Source organism: Amaranthus tricolor, chromosome 4 (genome assembly GCF_026212465.1).
Source record: "Amaranthus tricolor cultivar Red isolate AtriRed21 chromosome 4, ASM2621246v1, whole genome shotgun sequence".
NCBI classification, from domain to species: domain Eukaryota; kingdom Viridiplantae; phylum Streptophyta; class Magnoliopsida; order Caryophyllales; family Amaranthaceae; genus Amaranthus; species Amaranthus tricolor.
In genome coordinates this window covers 26,631,271-26,654,383 of record NC_080050.1, presented here as the reverse complement: position 1 = coordinate 26,654,383, position 23,113 = coordinate 26,631,271, and the positions used below count along the sequence as shown (strand labels likewise).

The 23,113-nt window shown below is 32.6% G+C and overlaps 1 protein-coding gene across 1 annotated transcript; it reads right to left on the bottom strand.

The window, feature by feature from the left end:
- Positions 1-3,593, bottom strand: LOC130810900 (putative pumilio homolog 8, chloroplastic). Its single transcript, XM_057677023.1, has 5 exons — positions 2,281-3,593; positions 2,045-2,207; positions 1,286-1,449; positions 382-637; positions 1-157 (listed from the first exon to the last, which is right to left on the bottom strand). The coding sequence occupies exons 1-5, from the start codon at positions 3,591-3,593 to the stop codon at positions 47-49; spliced, it is 2,007 nt and encodes a 668-aa protein (XP_057533006.1). The 3' UTR covers positions 1-46.
- Between the last annotated feature and the right edge of the window lie 19,520 nt (positions 3,594-23,113).

Sequence of the window (23,113 nt, the reverse complement as noted above, 5' to 3'; positions counted from 1 at the left end):
ACAACAACAATCTAAACTGCAAAAACAAACAACAAAAAAAACATAATCAATACTTGTTTAGCAATCCTTTGCTGAATATATTCCTGCAATATGGATTGTAACGTAGTCTTGCTTGGTGAGGACGAATAGCTGTAACTAGCGACCGGTAAAGGGAACCCTGTCACACAAAAAATTACATCATTCAGTATATGAACGACATAATATGAAATTATGTTTCTAACTAGGTTATTTCGATTAATAGGATGTGCAAAACTTGAAAACTAACTATACTCATAAAGTAAAGATTTAGGGATCTATTTTAAGCAAAAGCAATGTAAACTTATGTCAACTAATATTAAAAACTTTTAAATTTTGAGGGCTCTGTGCGGTTGAACATCTTACCTGGATGGATTCAAGTGCTTTCTGAATGACAAAGTTTGCATATGGATCCTGCAAAATTTGCTCAAAACGAGGAACTGAGAGCCATTCATACACAATTCTTTGATGGCTTTCAGGAACAAAAAGCAAGCATTTTTCTACAACATGGCTGCTGAATTTCTGAGTGGACAGATTCACATATTTCCCATGAAAGTGATTCAGCAGATCTGCTGGCACTTTAAGAAGCTTTTCCACCATGATGTACTGAACAGCATAATTTCTGACAAACAACACAATACTTGGAATAAGTAACCTACAAATAGAATGCAACCATCGTTACATGACACGTCCATCCCCGATCACCACGAAACGTGACCTAAATTGCTCAAGGTGACATCCCAGTGTGAAAGAAGGACTTTTATTAAAAGGTATTTTGGTCTTCATTTACAAATAAAAGAAAAAACAAGGAAAACACGTCGTTCCCAAGTCAATGTAGGTTGCGTTCCTTGTTCCCGTTTCCATTCCCCATTCCAAATTGAATGTCGTTTTATAGGTAACAATGAATGCAACTCTATCCAAAAATGTATGCCACTACCATTGCAAAAGGGTTAATTTCCTGACATTGAAACACCCTTGTGGTTCTTATCCGTCCCCAACGACATAAGATGGCTCCCACGTATGTGGAGTTTGGAGGGTCGGATACAACTATGCTCAATCCCCAAAGAAGATACATTAGGCCTAATACTAAGTGTATCTAATTCCAGTACAAACAGGTTTTATTGGATCAACAACACTCGATTAACGTCTGTTGGATCAACAAGGAAAACTAGTCGTGTTTATCTGTGTATAAACAGAACGAGCATGTCGATGCGAAAAGGTGGCAGTACAAGAAAAGCAGTTAAAAGGAATTGACAAATAAGATTGTTACCCGAAAGGATCTCGAGCAAGCACAAGAGCATTGTCACAAATTATTTCTATCAGCCTCTGCTGCATTTCCTTATTGGAATAAGAAAGGCAACGTTGAAAGACAACACAACCAAACCGATGGGTTGCAATCTCAATACAGTGATTGAGAGCAATAACAGAGAAGACCTGCCACATTTTTAAGTTGGTTCAGTACCAAGGAGCACAAATATATTATACATTCATGCTAAAAATGTACCAAATGACTAAACGCAATCAATTAAATGTTGGAAATACTTCACATGTAAAGATGTGGACTTGAATATAACACTTGATGAGTAATCCTCCTACTTTTTGGGAAAGAGTGAAACCCATATATGTTCTATGCAAGTCAACGCTCATTACTGGTGGGTTTGTGGGTCCGAGCCCATAGATGTCCTGTGGGTGTGTCCACACTAGTAGGCTCATGGGGCGATCATGTGATGAATTGTCACGGCCTATCATTACACTGTTTGTAAAACTTAAGTTTAAAGCATATATGCTCAAATCAGATATCAAATGAAGCAAGAACTACAACCAAATGATGATAAGCGAATATCACTCATGCCTCATCAAAATGATCAATCTCCTAGTAGCATACATGGGTGTTTCCAATGTTACCAAATGCCTTTCATGCTAAGCACATATCAACCAATTTAAGCGATGACAACTTACGCCTAAACATATTAACAAGCAACAGAAGAAAGTTTTTAGGCAACCTAAAGGTAGTGAGTTGTGAAGATACCTTATTATCTTCACTACTAAGCTTTTCGAAGCAGCGCTGGCCGACATGATTGCCATTGGAATCTTTCATAAGATCAAGAAATCCAGGTTCAAGCGAACGCACAACCAGCGAAATCTCCGCCCTTGTTTTAATACACTCCACCATTGTCTGCACCACTCGTGTCCTGAAACAGAAAAACCAATTCCAATCAAACAAAAGGCAAAACACAAGCAACACAAGCAAGGATCAAAAAGTACCCATGTGAATTCATGGCTATTCTAAGAAGTAGTCCACGCTCTTTAGTCGCCTCCTTTACAATCATAATTCTCTGTTCTTCAGTGCAAAAACACAACACTTTCTGGATAAGATAATTTGCAAAGGTATCCATCATCAGCTCAATAATTTGGTCAAAAACATCATCGAAGATGAGTTGCCTTTCCTCTAATGATCCTATTTCATACAAATCCTGCAGATACTGAGAACCTTCCTGATCTCTAGCCAAAACAAGCACATCATCCCTTAGGCTACGCCTTTGCAGCGCGTTTCGATTGCTTAACTGATAACCATTTCTAATTGCACCATTCAATCTCTTATGTGCAACAGCTCTCATTTTCCCCCTCTTTGGATTACAGACTGCATTTCTCCTACTTATAGCCTGCTGAGAATTCAGACCAACAGCTTCATTATAAGGAGTCCTGTACATGAACATGTTCTGAGAATCTGCCCCGGGATTCCAGAAAACCTTGCAGGGATCCATGGTACAAGGATTCAGTGAGTCCCTCAAAAAGAAACCCATAAAATCAACTTCATCATGCACTGGAATTCGATCATTCCCATTGTAATCCTCTCCTTGATGGGTTGTCCTTCGTACAGGAAAATTGAACAGAGAGTTCTGATGATTTTGCATAAAAAAAGGAGGAGGATTATACCCAAATGAATCACCATGATACTCATCTCTTTGACGGGTTGTTCCTTTTAAAGGATATTTGAGCATAGAGTTCTGATGATCAAGAACAAAAAAAGAAGGATTACACCCTTGATTAGCCATTTTTTGACCCAATCCATAGTTTCTCTCATCCTTGACAGTGCCATTCCTTGTATCTCTACACACAGGGGATGAAAACCCAAAACCCCCAAAATTGTCAGCGATAGCAAATTCACCCACATTACAATCATTCATCCTAAAAACATCTGGGTTTTCATGAGATTGTCCAATACCAGAAGAAACATCAGCCATACTCATCTTCTTAAACCCTCTGACTAGAGCATTTTCATCCATTCTACTATAGTAAGAATCTGGTAAATTAGAACCCGCATATGTTTGATCTAACATATGGGATTTTGGTATGGGATACCTGGAATGATCAAGTGGGCCCACGTTTGATGAACCAACATCTGGAATACAATACCCATTTGTATAAGAATATAGATTAGAACAAGCACTCACACTAGGATACGGTAAACCAGCAGCATTATGATAAAAACTATTACTATGTGATGTTGAACGAGATATTTCATCTGGAAACCTTTCATTTTCTCTTACACCCTTCATCTTCCCCTCTTTAATCATCAACAAACTACCCAAATTTCACCCTAAGACAACACCAGAGTGGAAAAAAACAAGTAATCTAAAGAAAAACAACACAAAATTCAAAGAAAAAGAAAACCCAGATCAAAATAAAACCCAAGAACACAAAAAGTTTATATGAAAAACAAAAAACCAATGCAAAAACATGAAAAATTTTCAATTATGGAAAGAAAAGATTTGGATTAAAGGGTAAAAAGAAAGGAAATAAAAAAAGGGTTTTTGATAATCAAGGATTGAACCAAGAATGGTAATAAAATGGGTGTTACTACTGTGCACGCTCACGCCATTAAAATGAAGAGTTGAGAGTGATATTTAAATATAGGAAAAACTTATACAAAACGCTCACACATATAATGAGCACTCACAAAGGTGAATTCTGATTACTGAATACTGAATAGGAACTGTGTGTGAAAAGGTAACAAATGAGGGTTTAAGGACTACTATTTATTGATTTATAATAAATCTTCATTAAAAAATAAAAAATTGATTTCAGTTACAAATTATTGAATAATTCTTTCCTTAATTACTTTTTCTATTTTATAAAATACTTTTGATTTGAATGCAACCGGTCCTCCCTTTTTTACTCATTAGATATCTAAGATTTGATAGGCTAAAAAAGGCTAGAGTTAGTGAAAGCTGAACATAAATTGTCGCTATTTTTATGTATTTTGTTGTATTAATTTGTTTTTGGTTATTAGATAAAATTGGTTGAAGTTGCTGACTTATTGTCGAGAAAATAGTTCAGATGATTCCGTTAATTTTAGATTTGACAAAGTATTTATTTTGTATTTGTTGACATAATTATTTTTTTTCGCATCTTGATTTTTTTAAAAACTATTTCGGATCTGGTTTAAAGAGTTTGTTAATCTACATTTGACAAAGTATTTTATTAATTATTTTTATTTTTGCATTTTATTTTAAGAGTTTGTTAATTTACGATTGACACAGTACTTTTGGGATTTGTTTCCTAAAATGTCACCATACATTTGCTAAACCTTATTTACCCTTTCAAAACTTTCCAAATTTCCTTTTTACCGCAATGTTTCCATTAATTTTCTGATCTACTTGTTCTGATTTATTTGATTTAACGCCTTGTAATATTCACCTTGCCTTAAAATTTCGTATCTTCTACATATGGCCTTTTTTTTTTTCTTTTTAATAAAATAATTCTACCTATGGAGTATGGACTATGGACGGTTGATTCTCCATCCTACACCAATTTTTTTTACTAAAATGGTAATTGTTATTGTTGTTGTTAATATTTAGGACAATTTAATTATAGTTTGATTGTTTAATAAAATTAATTTGGACTATAATAATTAATAAAAATTAATAAAAGTTCCATAAGTTTGGGTTATACTTATCCTCCGCAAAAAATAAATTATAATTAATATTATTTTAATTCGGAGTAGGCTAAAAAAAATCTAACACGTAAAGGAAATAGAAAATTCATCTTTCTCTTCTCTACCAACTCTTAAACATGTGACTAGTGCATAACATTTGTACTTTAAGTCACCGGTAAAAGAGAATACACTAAGGGGGTATTTGGTATAGGTTTTTTCTATGTAGGTAAGGGATTCAATTAACTTATAAGCTTACTTTTTGTTTGGTATTAAGTTTGATTAAGCGAATCCGTTACTTAAGGGTAACAAATAACCTCAATTTGTTTCCTCTCATTTAACAATGGTAACAAATTCCCTTTCTTCCCTCTTTCTATCTTGCGAAATTCAGAAACTTCGAAACACTTCTGTCATAATTTTGTGTTTATTACCTGCACTTATGAAAATCAAATTTCAACCCATGTGAATAATTTAAAATAATATATTTTATATTTTAAAATCTAGTTGTCAGTAGTAGTTGACCCAATAATGTAGTGAAAAATTAAAATTTATTTTTGTTTTATATTTTTTAGATTTGACTTTGTTTGTTGTAAATTGTTGTTCATCACTTTGATTACTATAAAGGCAAATTGCAAAATAATGGAAAACAATGTGTTTCCCTTACCTAATTATACCAAACAATTAATTACAATAATCCTTATCATTACCGTTACCCTTCTTTAAGACTAACCTTTCCATTTCCTTTCCACTCTTTATACCAAACACCCCCTAAATGGTAAAAAAAATCAAACACTTGACATAAAGATAAAAGAAAAAAGTTTTAATCACTAAGCTAAATAAAGTGAAGGTAAAAAAGTAAAAATTACTAGGGATGAAATATGATAAACTAGTATAGAAACTCGTACAATGAAAGTTTGTTAGTATTGAAGTACATATAAATATAATTTTAAAGATCACATATTCTTTTGAGAGACGGTGTCTTTTAGAGACAATCTCTATTGGGCTGGCCCAAAAAGGAAAATATAGAGTAAGTTTCAAGGTAAGCGTTAAGAGAATTGTAATTAAGAATTTAGAATATTGTAAGTACTTAAGTATTTACTCGGTGGGTATTAAGTATATTGTAAGTAGGCATTAAAGATATTATAAATAGGCATTAAGGATATGGTAAGTAGGCTAGTACGCTAAGTTTTTTGTAGGCATTAAGAATATTATAAATAGGCATTCTAGGTACTTTTTCGATGGGCATTAAGTATATTGTACATAGGCATTAAGATAATGTAAGTAGGCATTAAAGATACATTAAGTGGACATTAAGGTTTAATGGGATGGGTTTAAGAGATGTCTTTCAAAGAGACGGTCTCTCAGGAGACCAAACTTTAAAAAATAGATGTAATTGCATATTATCGTTGTCAAATTATAATATTAGTGATGAGATGTAATAATTGATACAAATTGTTTATAACAACTGATAAGTCGATTTCCTTGGTCATTTTCAAGATAATTAGGTCCTTTCTATGCAAATAAGTTTATGCACCTTAAATAACTTCTAATGTCTAACACTAATAGTAAGAAAGCGGTCAGTCCACTAGGAAACGAATTATGCGACAATTAGCTTTGATGACAGTGAAAGTTTTTGTTTGGTTAGTTTAATGAGTTATGAGAACAACAGATTAGGATTCAAATTCAAATGATAAGGGACTAAAGTTTAAGGGATTAACTCTTTGAATTGCTAAGGGGATTACAAATGTCTTGAACATAGGGTTTTTAACCAAGGTTTATTATGATGCGTAAAGTGTTTCCACACTAGCACCACAACATCCAGGTATAGGAACTATATAGTTACTAATGTGCTTAAGCAAATTCCGATTTTGGGCGTAAACTCGACCATACTAGTAACTTTTCATCATAAGCACATGACTTCCAATACACATTGAAATAAAAAGAATCATACAAGGGAGGCATGGTTCATCATCCTAAGAACGAGCTAGGTCTTATAGAAATTCTAATAAAATTAGCTTCTGAGCTACTCATTTATTCAACATGAATTGTCCATGGATAGAGATCGAAATAAAGTAGGCACACGGGCTTTCGATTCCCTATCATGGAACTCACAAACTCAAACATACATATATATTCAACTCATCCACCCTAAGGCAAGATTCTGATTTCATAATCAAACAACCTCTTTGATACACCCTAAGATTAGTTTTCTTCTATGGTGTCTTGGTGATCTATTCTTCAGAAAATTATGGATCAAATAGCCAAATTCTAGAGATTTCTCAATTTCATTATTGATCAATGCTTGGGTGAAGGGGTGTTAATGATAACTTGGGAGGAGGACACTTCTCCGTTGCTGAGTCCACTTCCATAGCTTCAAGTATGCTTTCAATGAAATCCTCTTCTAGTTCACAAGTTCAGGCTCAGCTTTTCTTCAAAGAACCTTGCCTCTTTAAAAAGACTAATACCATTAAGATCTCCTTAAGAGGGTTTGCTCCATAACTTCAAGGAATGGAATTTTCATTTCCATTTGCCTTAACTTCTCAAGGAACTTCTTGAAATGGACATTAAGTTATTTCCGCCATCTAGTATGAAAAGGGAACTGGCACCACTTTCAGTTTTCTCCTCATTTACCTCTGGAATATTGTACTCATCGTCCTTAGGCATTTCTGGTTCTTTGCAGGAAGTCCCAAACCGTGGATGATTGCGTTTGGTTGGGAATTGCCTGGAAATAGAATTTGTGGTACGGAATTGGCTAGTTGAGCTTGTTCCTTTGAGAATGGAACATGACCACCCTTAGGCTTTTGATTGAAATTTAATGGACCTTGATTTCTAACATTTGGGTGCTTGTAAGGCTTATTGTTGTAACCTTGATTATTCTACCTCCCTTGATTTCCATTTTGATTGTAACTACGGTCTCCTTGAGGATGGGAGTCATGATTTTGATTTCACTACATGCAACACGTAATTGAGCCAACTTCTTCTCTAAACTTTCTAAAGACTTGGAATTTTTTAGCTCATACATCCCCTTGGCTTTAGTCCTTCCTTTGATTGCCAATTGTGTGAGTTTCAATACCCTAGACTCATTTTATTACTATTTACAACCATTATATTTGCCTTAGTAATTTATCAACATTTTTTTGTTAGATTAAGTTTCTGCTATTAGAAGATTTACACATAATCTTCTTTATATATTTTTTTTGTTGTGTAATACTTAGAATAAAGTGAAATATATTAATGCAAACTTTCTTGTGTTCGATTTGTTAGCTACATGCAGATTGTGCTCTTCTAGTAAAATAAAATTTACACATTATTTTGTGCTTATTAGAGAGGTGTTGAGAACAACCACCCAACAAGATTGATCTCTTCGAGACAAGTGATAAGCTTGTAGTTTAGTAAGTGAGAAGTAGTGTTTTATGGTTCATGCTCTTTTTAGCCTTAAAACGCGCATGTTATTAGCTCATGAGATTCAACGTACATCGAGAGAGAAATAAGAAGGAAGCTCACTCTATTGTCTCTATTGTTCGCCTTGAAAATGTGATATTTGATAGTAATGAAAATTATGAAGAAAAACACTTATTTGAGTAAGAGCGTTTCGTCGCCACTAAAATGATTTCACATTTTTTACAAAATTTAATAATAAAACTCATCTCTATTAATATAGTAAATCACTAGCCAAAAACAATGCTCCTCATTTCAAAAGCAAAAGTTTGAGAAAAATTTCCATTATAATCATGTACTCTCTTATTTTTTTTCTCCTCAAATAGAATTTTTGTGTCAAACTTTGACTACAAATTTTCATTAATTTATATGAAATACATATTTACGTAGATTTGTCTCAGTATAAATATTTTTGAATATACTTTTTATAACTTTACAAACCCACAATTTAAATTATTTGATTTTTAAGTTTGCATTGAGATTTACAAAAAAAAAAGAAGGAAAATTCCACGTAGTAACCCTGAGGTTTTGGGCTTTCCAAGTGGTAATCAAAACTTTTAAAAAATCCACGCGGTAACCCTAAAGTTTACCAAAATTGTTCCACCGTGACCTTTTTGCACATAAAACGTTAGCAAATGTTAATTTCGAAGTTTTAATTAAGGCGGTGGTACGCCTATTTATGTGACTTACCATTTCAAATGCACATCAGTTTTAGCCTTTTTCCCCAAAACATTAATCCTAACTTATCCATCTTTCATTCAAATCATATTTATTTCCCCAAAATTCAAAGATGGTAGAGTTAGGGTTTATGTTTTGGGGGAAAAAGTTGAAACTGATGGCATTTGAAATGGTGAGTCGCATAAATAGGTGTACAACAGCCTTAAAGCTTTGAAATTAACGTTTGCTAACGTTTTATGTGCAAAAAGGTCATGGTGGAACAATTTTGTAAACCTCAGAGTTACCGCGTGAATTTTTTAAAAGTTTTGGTTACCACGCGAAAAACTCAAAACATCAAGGTCACCACATGGAATTTTCCAAAAAAATAATTAATAAAACGAAACATTGATTACGTGTCACTTTCTTAATAAAATTTTTTATATTATATCTATAACCTATATTCTATATTCTATATTCTATATTATATCTATCTATCTATCTATAATCTATAATGTATAATCTATATTATATCTATCTATATTATATCTATATCATATCTATAAACGAAAAACGGTGGAACATATGAAGTATAATCTATAATCTATATTATATCTATCCATCTATCTATATTATATCTATCTATAATCTATAATCTATAATCTATATTATATCTATAAACGAAAAACGGTGGAACATATGAAGTATAATCAATAATCTATATTATATCTATCTATCTATCTATATTCTATAATCCATAATAATTCTATAATTTATTTATAATTTATCTATAACTATTACTAAAACAAAACACAGCTGATGTCATCACTTTTAAAATTTAATTACGTGTCACTTTCTTAATAAAAAATTTTCCTCTAAAACTCAATGATAATGTCATTGTTTGACTTTTCTACTTTTTAATTATGATTATAATATTATTCATATTGGTTGATTTTATATTTTTAGGTCACATCATTTAATATTATGCATTAAAAACTCATATATTTTATTTTTTTTCAATTATTTATAAAATCTTTATAATGTTATTTAATAAATGAATATAGGATATTTTGAGATGGATAAAACATAAAGCCGTAAATTTTTAATTTTTTTATTTATACAAATATGTCAAAAAAATTAATAAAGTCGTGCATCGCACGGGTATTATCTAGTAATTAACACTAAAATAAAATACTACTTATATTGTCTACTTTCAAAATAGCATGTGTCACACTTTCAGTTAAAATTGCCCCTTCAAATTATTATGATAATGTTGTATTATTTGACTTTTAATAATAAATAGTTTATTATTTTTGTAAAAAACTTAAGCTAACAATACATTTAATAAATTTACAAAACTACAATTTTGTTGAAAAAAAGTAGATGTAGATTAAACTTTCAACAGTTCATATACTCTTTCGGATACTATCTAATTTTGAGATTAACTAATTTAATTTCCAACTAGTCTTTTGAGAAACCTTAGTCCAATCCATTAAAGAGTAATGCCTACTTATCGTATTCTTAATGTCTATTTACAGTATCCTTAATACTTACTTACCGTAACCTTAATGCCTACACTTTCAATATTTTAAATGTCTACTTACAATATTTTAAATACTATATAATGGACCGACCCAATTAGAGACTCTCACAAGAATTTGTGTTTAATTTCTTGAATTATATAAATATTTCAAGAAAAAAATGTTAAATTCGTGCATGACACCATACTATCTAGTTAGTTCGACATAATTATAATCTCATAATTTGTATCAATTTGGCAACAAATTTTTAGAGTAATCAGTTTGTAACACTTTAAAATGTCAAATACTACAAATTAATACTTTTTCTGTTATTATGTTCTACCTATTTGGAATATTCCATCTTAAGAAGAGATAAATTTAATTAATTTTTTTGACACATATTTAGACCATAAAATATATCCATGTGAGATCTCGTTAGATTCATCTTAATATTTACTTTTTTATTATATATTTTTTATAATTTTTTATTATGTATAATTAAAGATATTAAAGTTTAAAATTTACATCAAAAATTATAAAAAAATAAATGAAAAAAACAAAAAGAAACAAAGGAAATATAAAATAGCAACTTTTATTATTTTATAATTGGTCTATATATGTTTACAAAATTAAACGATAAAAGAAAGAAATAGAATGAAAGGATGTATTCAATGCTCAACTCTCGAAGTTGGGAGCAAATTTCATTAGAACATAACAAGTCAATTTTTTTTACACAAATTGTGAAATTATATTGTAGAACGGTCTTACAATGAGATAGTTTAAATCTAAGTTAAATAACTAAATAAATAAATTGAAATATCCACTCTTATACTTTAAAGACACATTTTTAATTGTTTAATGTTCAAATATATTTTAAATGTCAAAATTAACACTTTAAATATTAAAACACCAACTCCATTTGTTTAAAAGAGCAAACTTTAAACTTATTTTTTTGAGTTATTTTGAAAAAGACCGTTTTTCGATGAGACGAGCTTAAAACAAAAAGCTCATATGCTAATAATTTTTTATAGTTGGGCTTTTTAACTAAATATATGAGGTGTGTCCCACAGTGAGACCGTCTCATACAATAATGTATGACACATCCTTGTGTGAGACAGTCTCACAATGAAATATCTTCTATACATGGGTTGAATAGCCTAACTAACACAATCATTAGCATATGTACACCTTATTGACAAATTCTTTATTATGACAACCTCACGATCAAATGACTTAATATGGGCTGACCTAATTTTTAATTTTTTAAAATTTAAGGAAAAAAAATATTTTTTTAGGCAATTGGCCGCGCTTTCCTTTATGGGGTATGAGTTGCCGCCGTTCTTTCCTCCCAAACCCTGCCATAGTTTTTCTATGAGTGGGATACACTGGGTAAGATGATGATGATGGTACTATATAAGTTTAACTTTGAGCTATTTGTATGAACCCGTCTCACGGTGAGACGGTCTCATACAAGACTCCTGCACCTTATTTTAAGGTTATCTCACCAATGTAAAATCTCTCACAAGAGTACCCTTCAACAATTTCGATCTAACGCAAAAATTTCAAGTTTAAACTTAACCAATTACGATACTGGGTTGTTGACCGGGCTGGCCCAATTCTATTAATAGTAAAAGAAAGCAACTCAGGCAATGCATATAATACGGTTTATAGCCCAATTTTGTCGCATGACTCAAGAGTGGGTCCACAAATAAATCAGTCTTCTTCAACGTTCAAAATAGTACCCCAAATTATTCGGGTCGACGCTTGACCAGGGGTGCTAAATTACTTTTTATCACACATTATTTTTTACATTTTCTTTCGAGATCCTATTTAATGCATACTTGAATCTAAATAATTTTTTTTTAAATTAATACAAATACATATGATTTATCGGACTCTTACTAATTTAGATAGTTGTTAGTAGTTTGATGAAGCTAAAAATATTACATTAGAAAAATATCACTTTGGTTAAAGTAGTAGGTTGAAAAGTGTTTGATGATGTAAATAACCTTTTTTAATAACATTACAACTTTTAGAGTGTTAAATTAAGCTGGACTTATTGTGAATGTCAGTACATTAACGGATAGACACGAGGTGCACACATTTCATAAGCCAAGGAGACTTATATTATCCCAAAACCATATGGCAGTGAGAAGAAGATCTCTAATATTTTATAACGTGTGCACACTATCTTTAATTTGTGTATAGCGCACTATAACTATCTACAACTATAGCTACAATTATAGCAAGTTTAACTAACCGTAGATTAATTTATTCCTTGATTATTCTTATTAATGATAAGAGTATATATAAGGCTGATACAAGAAATCCTAGAGCCGTATAATTACATTAATACCCATATTAACAAAACCTATCATAAATAATATTTACATACACTATTACATCCCCTCAATCGAAGCGGGAGGTTCACGAACACTAAGATTGTATGGAAATTCATCAAACAACACTCGGGGTAGACCCTTTGTGAAGTTATCAGCAATATTAAAATGGGAAGGTACATGTAACACCCGAATAGGGATGCAGGCGGGGCGGGTCTAATAGGAGACCCGCCCCATCCCCGCCCTATCGGGGAGGGGATGGGTTTCGGTTTGATGGGTCATGGGGCGGGTACGGGTATAAAATTCATACCCACCGTGGGGATGGGGATGAGGATGGGTTTTAGGTGATACCCGCCCCATCCCCGCCCCGCCTCAAGATACCCGCCTCAAAATATGTACAAATTTTGGAAAACCGGGTACCCGGTATCCGGTTTATATTTTAAAAAAAAATTATTTTCAAATACTGAATTGATTTATTACTTTGGATGATTTTGAGTTGATGTTGAAATACTTTTGTTTTAGACATGTATATTTGTTTGAGACTTTGGTTATGGGTTTGTTTGAGACAAGGATTGAATATAAATATGTGGCACAGATGGGTATTAAGCGGGGATTTGACGGGTGGTGGGGCGGGGAAAATGGGTATTACACGGGGATGGATACCCAGATGGGTGGTGGGGCGGGGATGGTTTTAGATACAAACCCATCGGGGTGGGGACGGGGAAAAAAATTATACCCGCCGCGGGGATGGGGATTGCATTAACAAATGGGGATGGGGATGGTAATTCCAATACCTGCCCCGCCCCGCTTGCATCCCTACACCCGAACATGGCCGCGAGCAACTTTTTCACGAACAAAGTGAATGTCAAGCTCAATATGTTTAGTGCGCTGATGTTGTATAGGGGTACCCGATAAATAAATCGCACTAACATTATCACAATAGACCAGAGAGGCCTTAGGAATAGAGCAATGAAGCTCTAGGAGAAGGTTGCGTAGCCAACAAGTTTTAGCTACTACATTTGCGACGGCTCGATACTCAGCTTTTGTACTTGAGCGAGATAACGTAGACTGACGCTTGGCTGACCAAGAAATCAAAGTATCCCCAAAATAAACACAATAGCTAGACGTAGAACGCCTAATATCTGAACACCCAACCCAATCAGTATCTGTATAAAAAACTAAAGAAAACGACCGGGCAGCATTAAGATGTAGACCCAACGATAAAGTACCCTGAACATACCAAAGAATGCGTTTTAAGGAAAGAAAATGACTCTCGCGAGGATCATGCATATGAAGACAAATCTGCTGCACTGCATAGGATATATCTGGACGAGTAAATGTCAGATATTGAAGAACACCGGCTAGACTCCGGTATAGTGTCGGATTAGAGACTGGTGAACTGGATGAGAGACCAAGTTTCTGGGCGGTATCCACCGGAGTGTGGGATGAAGGCTTACATGAGGACATTCCAGCTTGTTCAATGATATCAACAACATATTTACTTTGAGATAGAAATAGACCATCTGTAGAACGAGTTACAGCAATACCCAAAAAGTAATGTAGGAGCACCAAGTCTTTCATAGCAAATTCAGAAGCTAATAAAGACATGATATGTTGACGAAGAGAATCAGAAAAAGCAGTTAAGATGATATTATCCACATATAATAATATGAAGGCAATGTCTTGGCCACGACGGTAGATTAACAATGAATGATCACACAAACTTTTGACAAAACCTATGAAACAAACATAGTCAGCAAATCATTGGTACCATGCACGAGGGGCCTGTTTCAATCCATAGAGAGACTTCTTAAAACGACACACATAATCTGGCCGAGACAAATCTCGAAAACCCATAGGCTAGTACATGTATACCATTTCCTACAAATTACCATGTAAAAAAGCATTTTTGACATCTAACTGGTGGATTGACCAAGATCTAGATAAGGCCAGTCTAAGGACAACTCGGATGATAGCCGGTTTTACGACCGAACTAAATGTCTCCAGACAATCTATCCCAATCTACTGAGAACTGCTATCACCTACAAGACGAGCTTTATACCTCGCAAAAGATCCATCATAATAACACCAGGTGGACGGGGTACCAACTCCAACGTATCATTTTTAATCAAAGCTGTAAATTCATCACATTGAAAACTTTTGATACGACAACCAAATTGTGTCTGAACATATGTGTGAAAAGTTTGAAACAAGGAAAACACTTGAGATTTTTTAGCAGTAGGGGTATGTATTCCACAAGAAATTAGAGTAATCATCCCAAAAAAACACATACTCCCTCCTAAGGGTAGGAAAGAGAGTGGTATTATGGGTTACTAATGTAAGGATTAAGGAATTAATGATTCCCACCAATTTCAAGCAATTTGTAGCCCAATTTAAAAGCTGATTTTTTTTGGCACCAAAAGTTTGAACTTTTTTTCAGTTCAAGACCAAAAGTACATCGATCGTCTACTTAACTCCGAAAGTACATAAAATAAGTCCTACAAGTACAATAATTTTTTGAAATTACATAAATTTGTCCTACTACTAAAGAAAATTACATAGAGCCATTACGGTATCTCAGATAGCCTTCTCAATTATTTGACAGCTTCGGTGTAGTTCCAGTCGTTACTGATCATGTGAGTGTGGATTTTTTCGTGATCATTGACTTCAAATTTCCAAATTACCAAAAATGACGCATTAATAATTTCATAAATAGCTACCGAATTGTAAACAACCAAAATTTCAATTTAAAAAATTTCATCATATTACCCAAATTCATTTTGAAACCCAAATTATATATGTCCAAAACAAAGGAAATCAGAAACTGCCTAAAGGGATGAAAAACCAAAATTGAAGACTGGCGCCAATACAGTACCATGATAAACAAAACACACAACAACATCAAAATGGAAGTGCCAAAAAATTCCATCAATTAAAATTAGGCGCCAAAAATTGAAATGTAAACTCTACAAACAGTATCAATCATTGCATATAAAATAGAAGCAATAAATACTCCAAACACAATTCATTAATTACATACCCATCTAAAAAAATGGCTCATTCAAAAATCTAAGTACTCAACAAAGAACTCAAATCATGCAAAAGCTGTTTTCTGCATTAAATAAGAAAGGCAAACCAGTGCTAGGCACAATCAATGCACTTGCCATTGAGTTTCAAGTATGTAGGAAAAAAATCACACGTTTGTGGAATGAAGTGAAGAAGCAGATCAGGAATAACAACACAGTGATTAACATCAACAACAAGAGAGTGGGCAGACAAGCACCAAAAAAAATCCAATTCGATGAAGAAAATTTTAAGGCCATCAAATATAAACTCAAGTGTACTTAGCATTCAGTAGCAAAGCAGATGGAGGTGTCACAAACAACGGTGTGTAGGTGGAAGAAAAACAAAGTCATAAGAAAGCACACAAACACAATCAAACCCACTTTGAATGAAAACAACAAGCTACACAGGTTAAGTTTTGCATTTTAAAATGTGAATATGATGAATAAAATGATGCATTCAAGTTAAAGCCATATACTAATGTTGTTCACATAGATGAAAAACATTTCTATTTAACCCGGGAGACACAAACTTATTATCTAGCTCCGGGTGAAGTAGAACCACATAGAGAGTGTCAATCTAAGAGGTTCATTTCTGAAATCACGTTCATTTTTGTTGTTGCAAAGCCAATAGTTACAACTAATGGTGATGTCTTTTTTGATGGTAAGATAGGAATATGATCATTTATTACACAAGAGCCAGCAAAAAGAAGCTCCAAGAACAGGAAGAGGGGGGAGTTGGAAACAAAGCCAATACAGTCAATAACGAAAGAGCACATTAGAGTAATGCTTATAACTAATCTGCTATCAACAATAAGAGCAAAATGGCTTCAAGGATTGTCAAAGCACATTTATATTCAACAAGATAATGCCAAACCACATATAGCACATAATGACAGAGAATTTTTGGAGAATGGCAATGAAAGATGAGTTTTACATACAACTAGTGCAACAACCATCAAATTTCCCTGACACGAATGTACTAGATCTAGGTTTTTTTATATCAATTCAAGCTTTGCAATATCAAAAAGTTGCTTACAATGTAGCACAGTTAGTTAGGGCTGTGAATAATGCATTTTAGAATCTAAGTCCACAATGTTTAAGGTTTGTATTCATCACTTTACAAGCATGCATGATAGAGGTCATGAAAAGACAAAGGGGATTTGACTATCACATTCCTCACATGAACAAAACAAAGGCAGCAAGGGAAGACACTTTAGCAGATTACCTAAGTGTTGAAAAACAATTGGTTGTTGATTCACTTCAACATTTATTCACAAAGCTAAGTTCAGAAACAATGAATCAGTTGGTGGAACAGATTGGTTATGCAGGGGGTATTGAATAGGGGACTATGCAAGTGAACGATAATGTTGACATGGGAATGTACAATTAACAAACATAGCAACAACCAATTTGAACAACAACACCATATTTTTAAAAGCATCAAAGCAAAACCAACAACAACACAAAAACCAGCATATCAACTACAAAACAACAACTTCTTTTTATGAACAAGTTAAGCAACAACAGCACAGAAACCAGCAGATCATGAAGAACAGTAACCAACACAACAGTAACCAACACACCAACATGTTTCAAGTGTAAATCCTTTTGATTTTAGACATACTTTTGGGATCTTAAACATGGGATGTTTCAGATGTAAACAACAAATTAAAAAATTTATGTTGTTTCCAATGAAACATTTGTATTTATATATTCATAATCAAAAAAATTGGTTGTTTTTAGTATTCTCAGGTACACTTGTTTATTTTTTTCAAATCATTGAGTGGAAAATCAAACATCTTTGCGCTTAAGACGTTGGAAAACAATCCAAACCCCGTTTGTTCGATTTATGGTGGCTAAAAATTGCTTTCACTTAAAGATAACAGAGCAATGGTAAAAAATGCATCAAAAAACGTTTAAATAAAAAATCATCACCAGTCAATATCAACATGCACCAACACGAACAGAAACTCACTTGAGAAAGGACCAAGCTTATCAAGTCAATCCTCTTCTTCACAATCAGTATTCGAAAAAACAACATCAATGAAAAAATATTCACGATCAGGATACAAATCAGGCTCAGGTGTGTAAATGGGTTCACCGTCAGCGTCAAGTTCTCTTCCCCCCTTAGGATCAGTACCAAATAAACAGCAGTCTATTCAAATAAAGAAAAGAAAATTAAAGAAAAAGATAGAACCAAAAGAGAAGTACTACTGACTACAGGAAGAATAGATTAGAATAGAAAGGAAAGAAAATCAATTCAGTAATCTTTCTTCCAGCTCCATCAACCCCTTTTCACTCTCTTCTCCCCAAGGGCCATTTTCTTCATCTTCTTCTTCCTTCGATCAAATCAAATTAATGTCAAAATTTTAATTCACCCAATTCATCAAAACACTTTAATTTAATCATTTAAAAAAATCCAAAAAAACCCATGTCTTCTTCTTCACTTTCTCTTTCCTCTCCACACCGTTTTTCCTTCTTCCAACTTCGCTATGCAACTTCTTCTTTTTCATCTTCTTTTATTTTTTTTAAAAAACGTGTCCTTGCCGTATCCCTTCCGTGTCCTTACCGTGTCCACGTGTCCGGAAAAATATTAAAATATTGGACACTTCATTTGGCGTGTCGGACACGGATTTTCGCATGTCCGTCGCGTGTCCGTGTCCGACACGCGACACGTGTGTCAAGTGGCGTGTCCGTGTTTCCTTGCCTAACCCTAAAGAAGAAGATTACTCACTAAACATGATGGTAAATATGTAATTCATAATAAATGATGACTTAATAGAAATACTAAACATAAAACGATGAATGATTTCAATGCAAGAGATAAATAATAAAGCAACTAACAAAGAAAACTTCTTAATTATGAAGAACGAGAATGTAAATTGCAAGAGGAATTAATGTAACAACGCAGTTTTGCAACAAAAGCTTAAAAACCAAAATTAATTCTCCAGATAATTAACTAAAAACTACTACTAAAACTGATAAAAACTCCCTTTTAAAATAAAAATAACTGCTGCTATTAATAATGGCTTCAAAAATAACTACTCGAGCACACGACGACGACTCGTGACATCAGGAGCGACAAGTTGTCGCTTTGCTACTGCCTGGATTATGTGACTTCAGTGAGTTGGCGACGAGTCGTCGCTAAGTCTCTAGACTTCAATGCTCAGATCAGAATGTATGCGACGAGTCGTGGCATCAAGAGTGACGAGTCGTGGCTTTGGCACTGGACTATAATGCTGAGATTAGTAGGTGTGCGATGAGTCGTGGCATCTAGAGCGATGACTCTTTGCTTTTGTTCTGGATTGCAATGCTGAGCGACGAGTCGTGGCTTTTTGGCATGGTTTAGCTACGACTCGTTTCTTCTCCTTAAAGCTTGTTTGGCTCGATCTCTGCACTTCTTTTAGGGGTCTTAAGTTATTTCTCCAGGCCTTCGCCCTCTTATCACCCCTGGGACCTAATAAAACTTTGATTTCGCCTCAAAAGTTACATAAAATACATTATTGAGCATATGAAACGAAAATGTCAAATATCACCTACAATACTACCTAAAACTCACTAAAACATCACATAAGGAGTATGAAATTAACACAAATGAGTGCAAAATTGCTAACAACAAAGTATCGAGTTTTCGAGTGACACATATTGTTGCAAACATATATTCAAAGTGAACTACAATATTGTGATCAAGCAAACAAGAAAATTCATTGCCATTTACAAAGGAAATACAAATTTGTTCTTTTGTAAATTATATATATATATATATATATATATATATATATATATATATATATATATATATATATATATATATATATTATATTACTAATAATCTTTTATATTTCTTACTACCAATGGCAAGTGTTAAGAATCTAACATTAAACTTCATCAAGTTAGACAAGTTCATGGGTGTATGATTCCAGAGGTGGAAAAAGAAGATACTCATACTCTTAACTTCACTCAACGTTGCATATGTGATTAGTACACCAAACCATAGGAGAAGGTGGACGAAACTTTGAAGGAACTAGGAGGAGGAACAAGTAGGAAAACGACAACTTCATATGCCGAGGATATATACTTTATGGTATGAAAGACTCTTTATTTGATGTGTATCAGTTTCATGAATCCGCTAAACTTTTTGTGGGATAATCCAGAGGATAAGTATATATATGGCCAAGGATGAAAATTCTAAGTATTTTCTCGTTATTAATTTCAATGCATATAAATGGTAGACAACCGCCCTATAAATGATCAATGTCATGAATTGCAAAGGATGTACTCTAACAAAAAAATACATGACATTAAAATGGATGAGATTTACATTGTGTCAAGCATAATAGAAACTTATCATCTTCATGAAGGGATGTTAGACATGCCCTTAAACATAAGAAGGAAGAGATCTCTCTATCCCATCTTGCTCAACACTCTATAGTTAAGGCTAGTATAAGGGCACATGAAAGACAAAAGGATGAAAATCCTAATGTGTCAACTGTCAACCATTAATATGGTTGAAGACGAAGGGAAAGCATCATCTAGCGGAGATAAGAGAAAGAAACATACTTCTTTATGGGGACATCCAACTATACCAAAAAGACCATTGATAATGAATGTTGGGAATGTTCCCTGACATTGCTAGAAAAATTGCTACGTGTACAAAAGAAAACAAAAGAAGGCAAAGGGTGATCTTGCAAGGTTGAATAAATATATTGTTTAGGATTTTTCTTTCAAAGATTCTAGCTTGAATGTTATGTAGATATGATCCCTTTGTCTAGGTGGATCGATATCGGGGCAACGAGGCATGTGTGTAAAAACAAGCAAATGTTCAAGATCTTACATATGGTGGTTAATGGTGACTTGGTGAGTATCTCTATATGAGAAACAATTCATCCATCAAGGTTTACGAAAAAGGGCAAATTAAATTCTTGTTTACGTAAGTAAATTATAAGTCCTAAGGGATGTTTACTTTTGTACCCTACATTAGTAGGAATCTTGTCTCGGGTTTGTTGTTGAATCGATTAGGCTACAAACTTGTGTTTGAATCTGATAGATGTATAATTTCTAAAAGTAATTTGTTTGTTGGGCATGCTTACTTAAGTTGTAATCTTTTTAAGTTGTCTTTTGGTGTGTAATACTAAAAACTAAGTGTAATATTGATATTAGCAATATATCTCATGATTTACATTAATTGTGGTATCTTAGATTAGGACATTTTAATTTCAATAAAGTTTCTTTTATGTCAAAAAATAATTTAGTTCCTTTGTGTTTTCATCAGTCTCATAATTTTGCTTAAGTATCAATAAAATTTGTGCTGAATTAAAGAAGATTTCAGTTGCTTATATTTTAAGTTATAGATTAAAAATTAGACATAAATTAAAAGTGACCAGTGAATAATATTTTAAAAGCAAATGGAACAATAATTTTGATCGGAGGGAGTAATTGATAGGACTATTTCTCGTCAAGATAATCATGAATTAAAAACGAAAAGTAGTCAAAATTGAATTTAAAATCTTAGATAACAACAATTATACTCCCTCCGTTCCTTAAAGTTGTTTTCATTTGTCATTTTGAATAATTTTATCTGTTATTTTTGTAAAAAATCTTTCTATTTATATTACAAATTTTGAATATAATTAACCTTGTTAATTTTCTTTTTTATATTTTATTAATTCTTATGATCTCCATTCTCCACATATTTTCTACTAACTTTATTTTAATATTTTTATATTGATTATGGTCCCTACATATTTAAATTTATTTAAACATTTTTATACTAGTTATGGTACTCATATTTTTTCTGTAAAACTTTATTTTATATTTTTTAATACTTATACTCTCACTTTTTCTCCATTAAATAGGATCCCCACTGGCTTGATGATGATCCCTCATGGTTCTCGGATGTTGTATTTGCTAATTTATCTAATTAACATAAGCCTCATCTTATTTCTTAAAAAAAATTTGTTATTCAATAAAATAACATAACTATATTTAAAAAAATTTATAAACGAATCTAAGGAAACAACTTAAGAAATGAAGAATATATTTACAATACATTATTAATCAATACCATCATTTTTTAAAAGTTAAAATCTTGAATGCGATAGTAACCGTTATACACGCAGCAGCAACAAGGCAGCTTCCACCAACTGAAATTCAAATATACACACCAATTGAATCCTCACCAATAAAGATTTCTACACTACTTGATTATCTATTTTTTTATTCTCCCCACCATCTCCCTAAAATATTATTTTTTTATTAATTTATCTTTTTTATTTTGTATCACTTTATATTTTATTTGTCTCTTCAATTTTACATCATTTTCTTTTTTTTATTATTCAACTATCATTCTTTTAATCTTATCCATTAACTTATACTTTATTTTCATTTTAATTACTTATTTTTATCTTCAACTATCTTCATTTTAATTACACAATAATTTCCCTTTCTAATGAATGCAAAATACGAGGACAAAAATAGTACTCCTTTTAATTCTTTTAAGTTGTCCCATTTAGTTTCTTGACGTTATTCATCTTTCATTCTTAATTTGTATTTTATTTTAATCAAACGTTAAAATATAGTCAAGTGGAATCTTGTTTGATTCGTATCAATGAAAATTTTACTAATATCAAATTTTTGTAAGTTTTAATTATGCACAATCAAAGATATTTATAATTGCATTAGTCAATTGGATGGTGTGTCAAAATTAAATGGGGCAACTTAAAAGAATTGGAAGGAGTAATTAAACAAATCGAATTCTACAAATATGGGTAGTTCTTACTTCTAACCATATTTTGAGTGCTCAACTGCTTAGAGCCCCAAAAATTATTGGATCCAAAATTGTTTTCAAATGCATTTTTTTTATAAAATAAATTTTGCAGTTCATACTTAATTTTTTGGCTTTTAAAGATTCGTTTGATTATTAGATGAATGTTGAGATTTTATTGCAATTTATGAGCAAATATTCAAGCATAAACAATTTCATTTTAGAATGTGATTATACATTTTGTGTTAAGTATTTTTATATTTGATGGAATTTCTTTAATACTTCATTCTTAAAGGCATAAGGGGCCTCATTTCATAAGAAGTTGCAAAAAGGGCTCTATTTCGTAAGAAATTGCAAAATAATAAGGCCTTTATAATTTTTGC

Excerpts from the sequence above, each read along its gene's own strand:
- LOC130810900 (XM_057677023.1), bottom strand. The coding sequence starts at position 3,593 with ATGATTAAAGAGGGGAAGATGAAGGGTGTAAGAGAAAATGAAAGGTTT. Across the intron at positions 1,450-2,044 it reads TTAGTAGTGAAGATAATAAG|GTCTTCTCTGTTATTGCTCT; the intron begins GTATCTTCACAA and ends AAAATGTGGCAG. Across the intron at positions 158-381 it reads AAGCACTTGAATCCATCCAG|GGTTCCCTTTACCGGTCGCT; the intron begins GTAAGATGTTCA and ends TTTGTGTGACAG.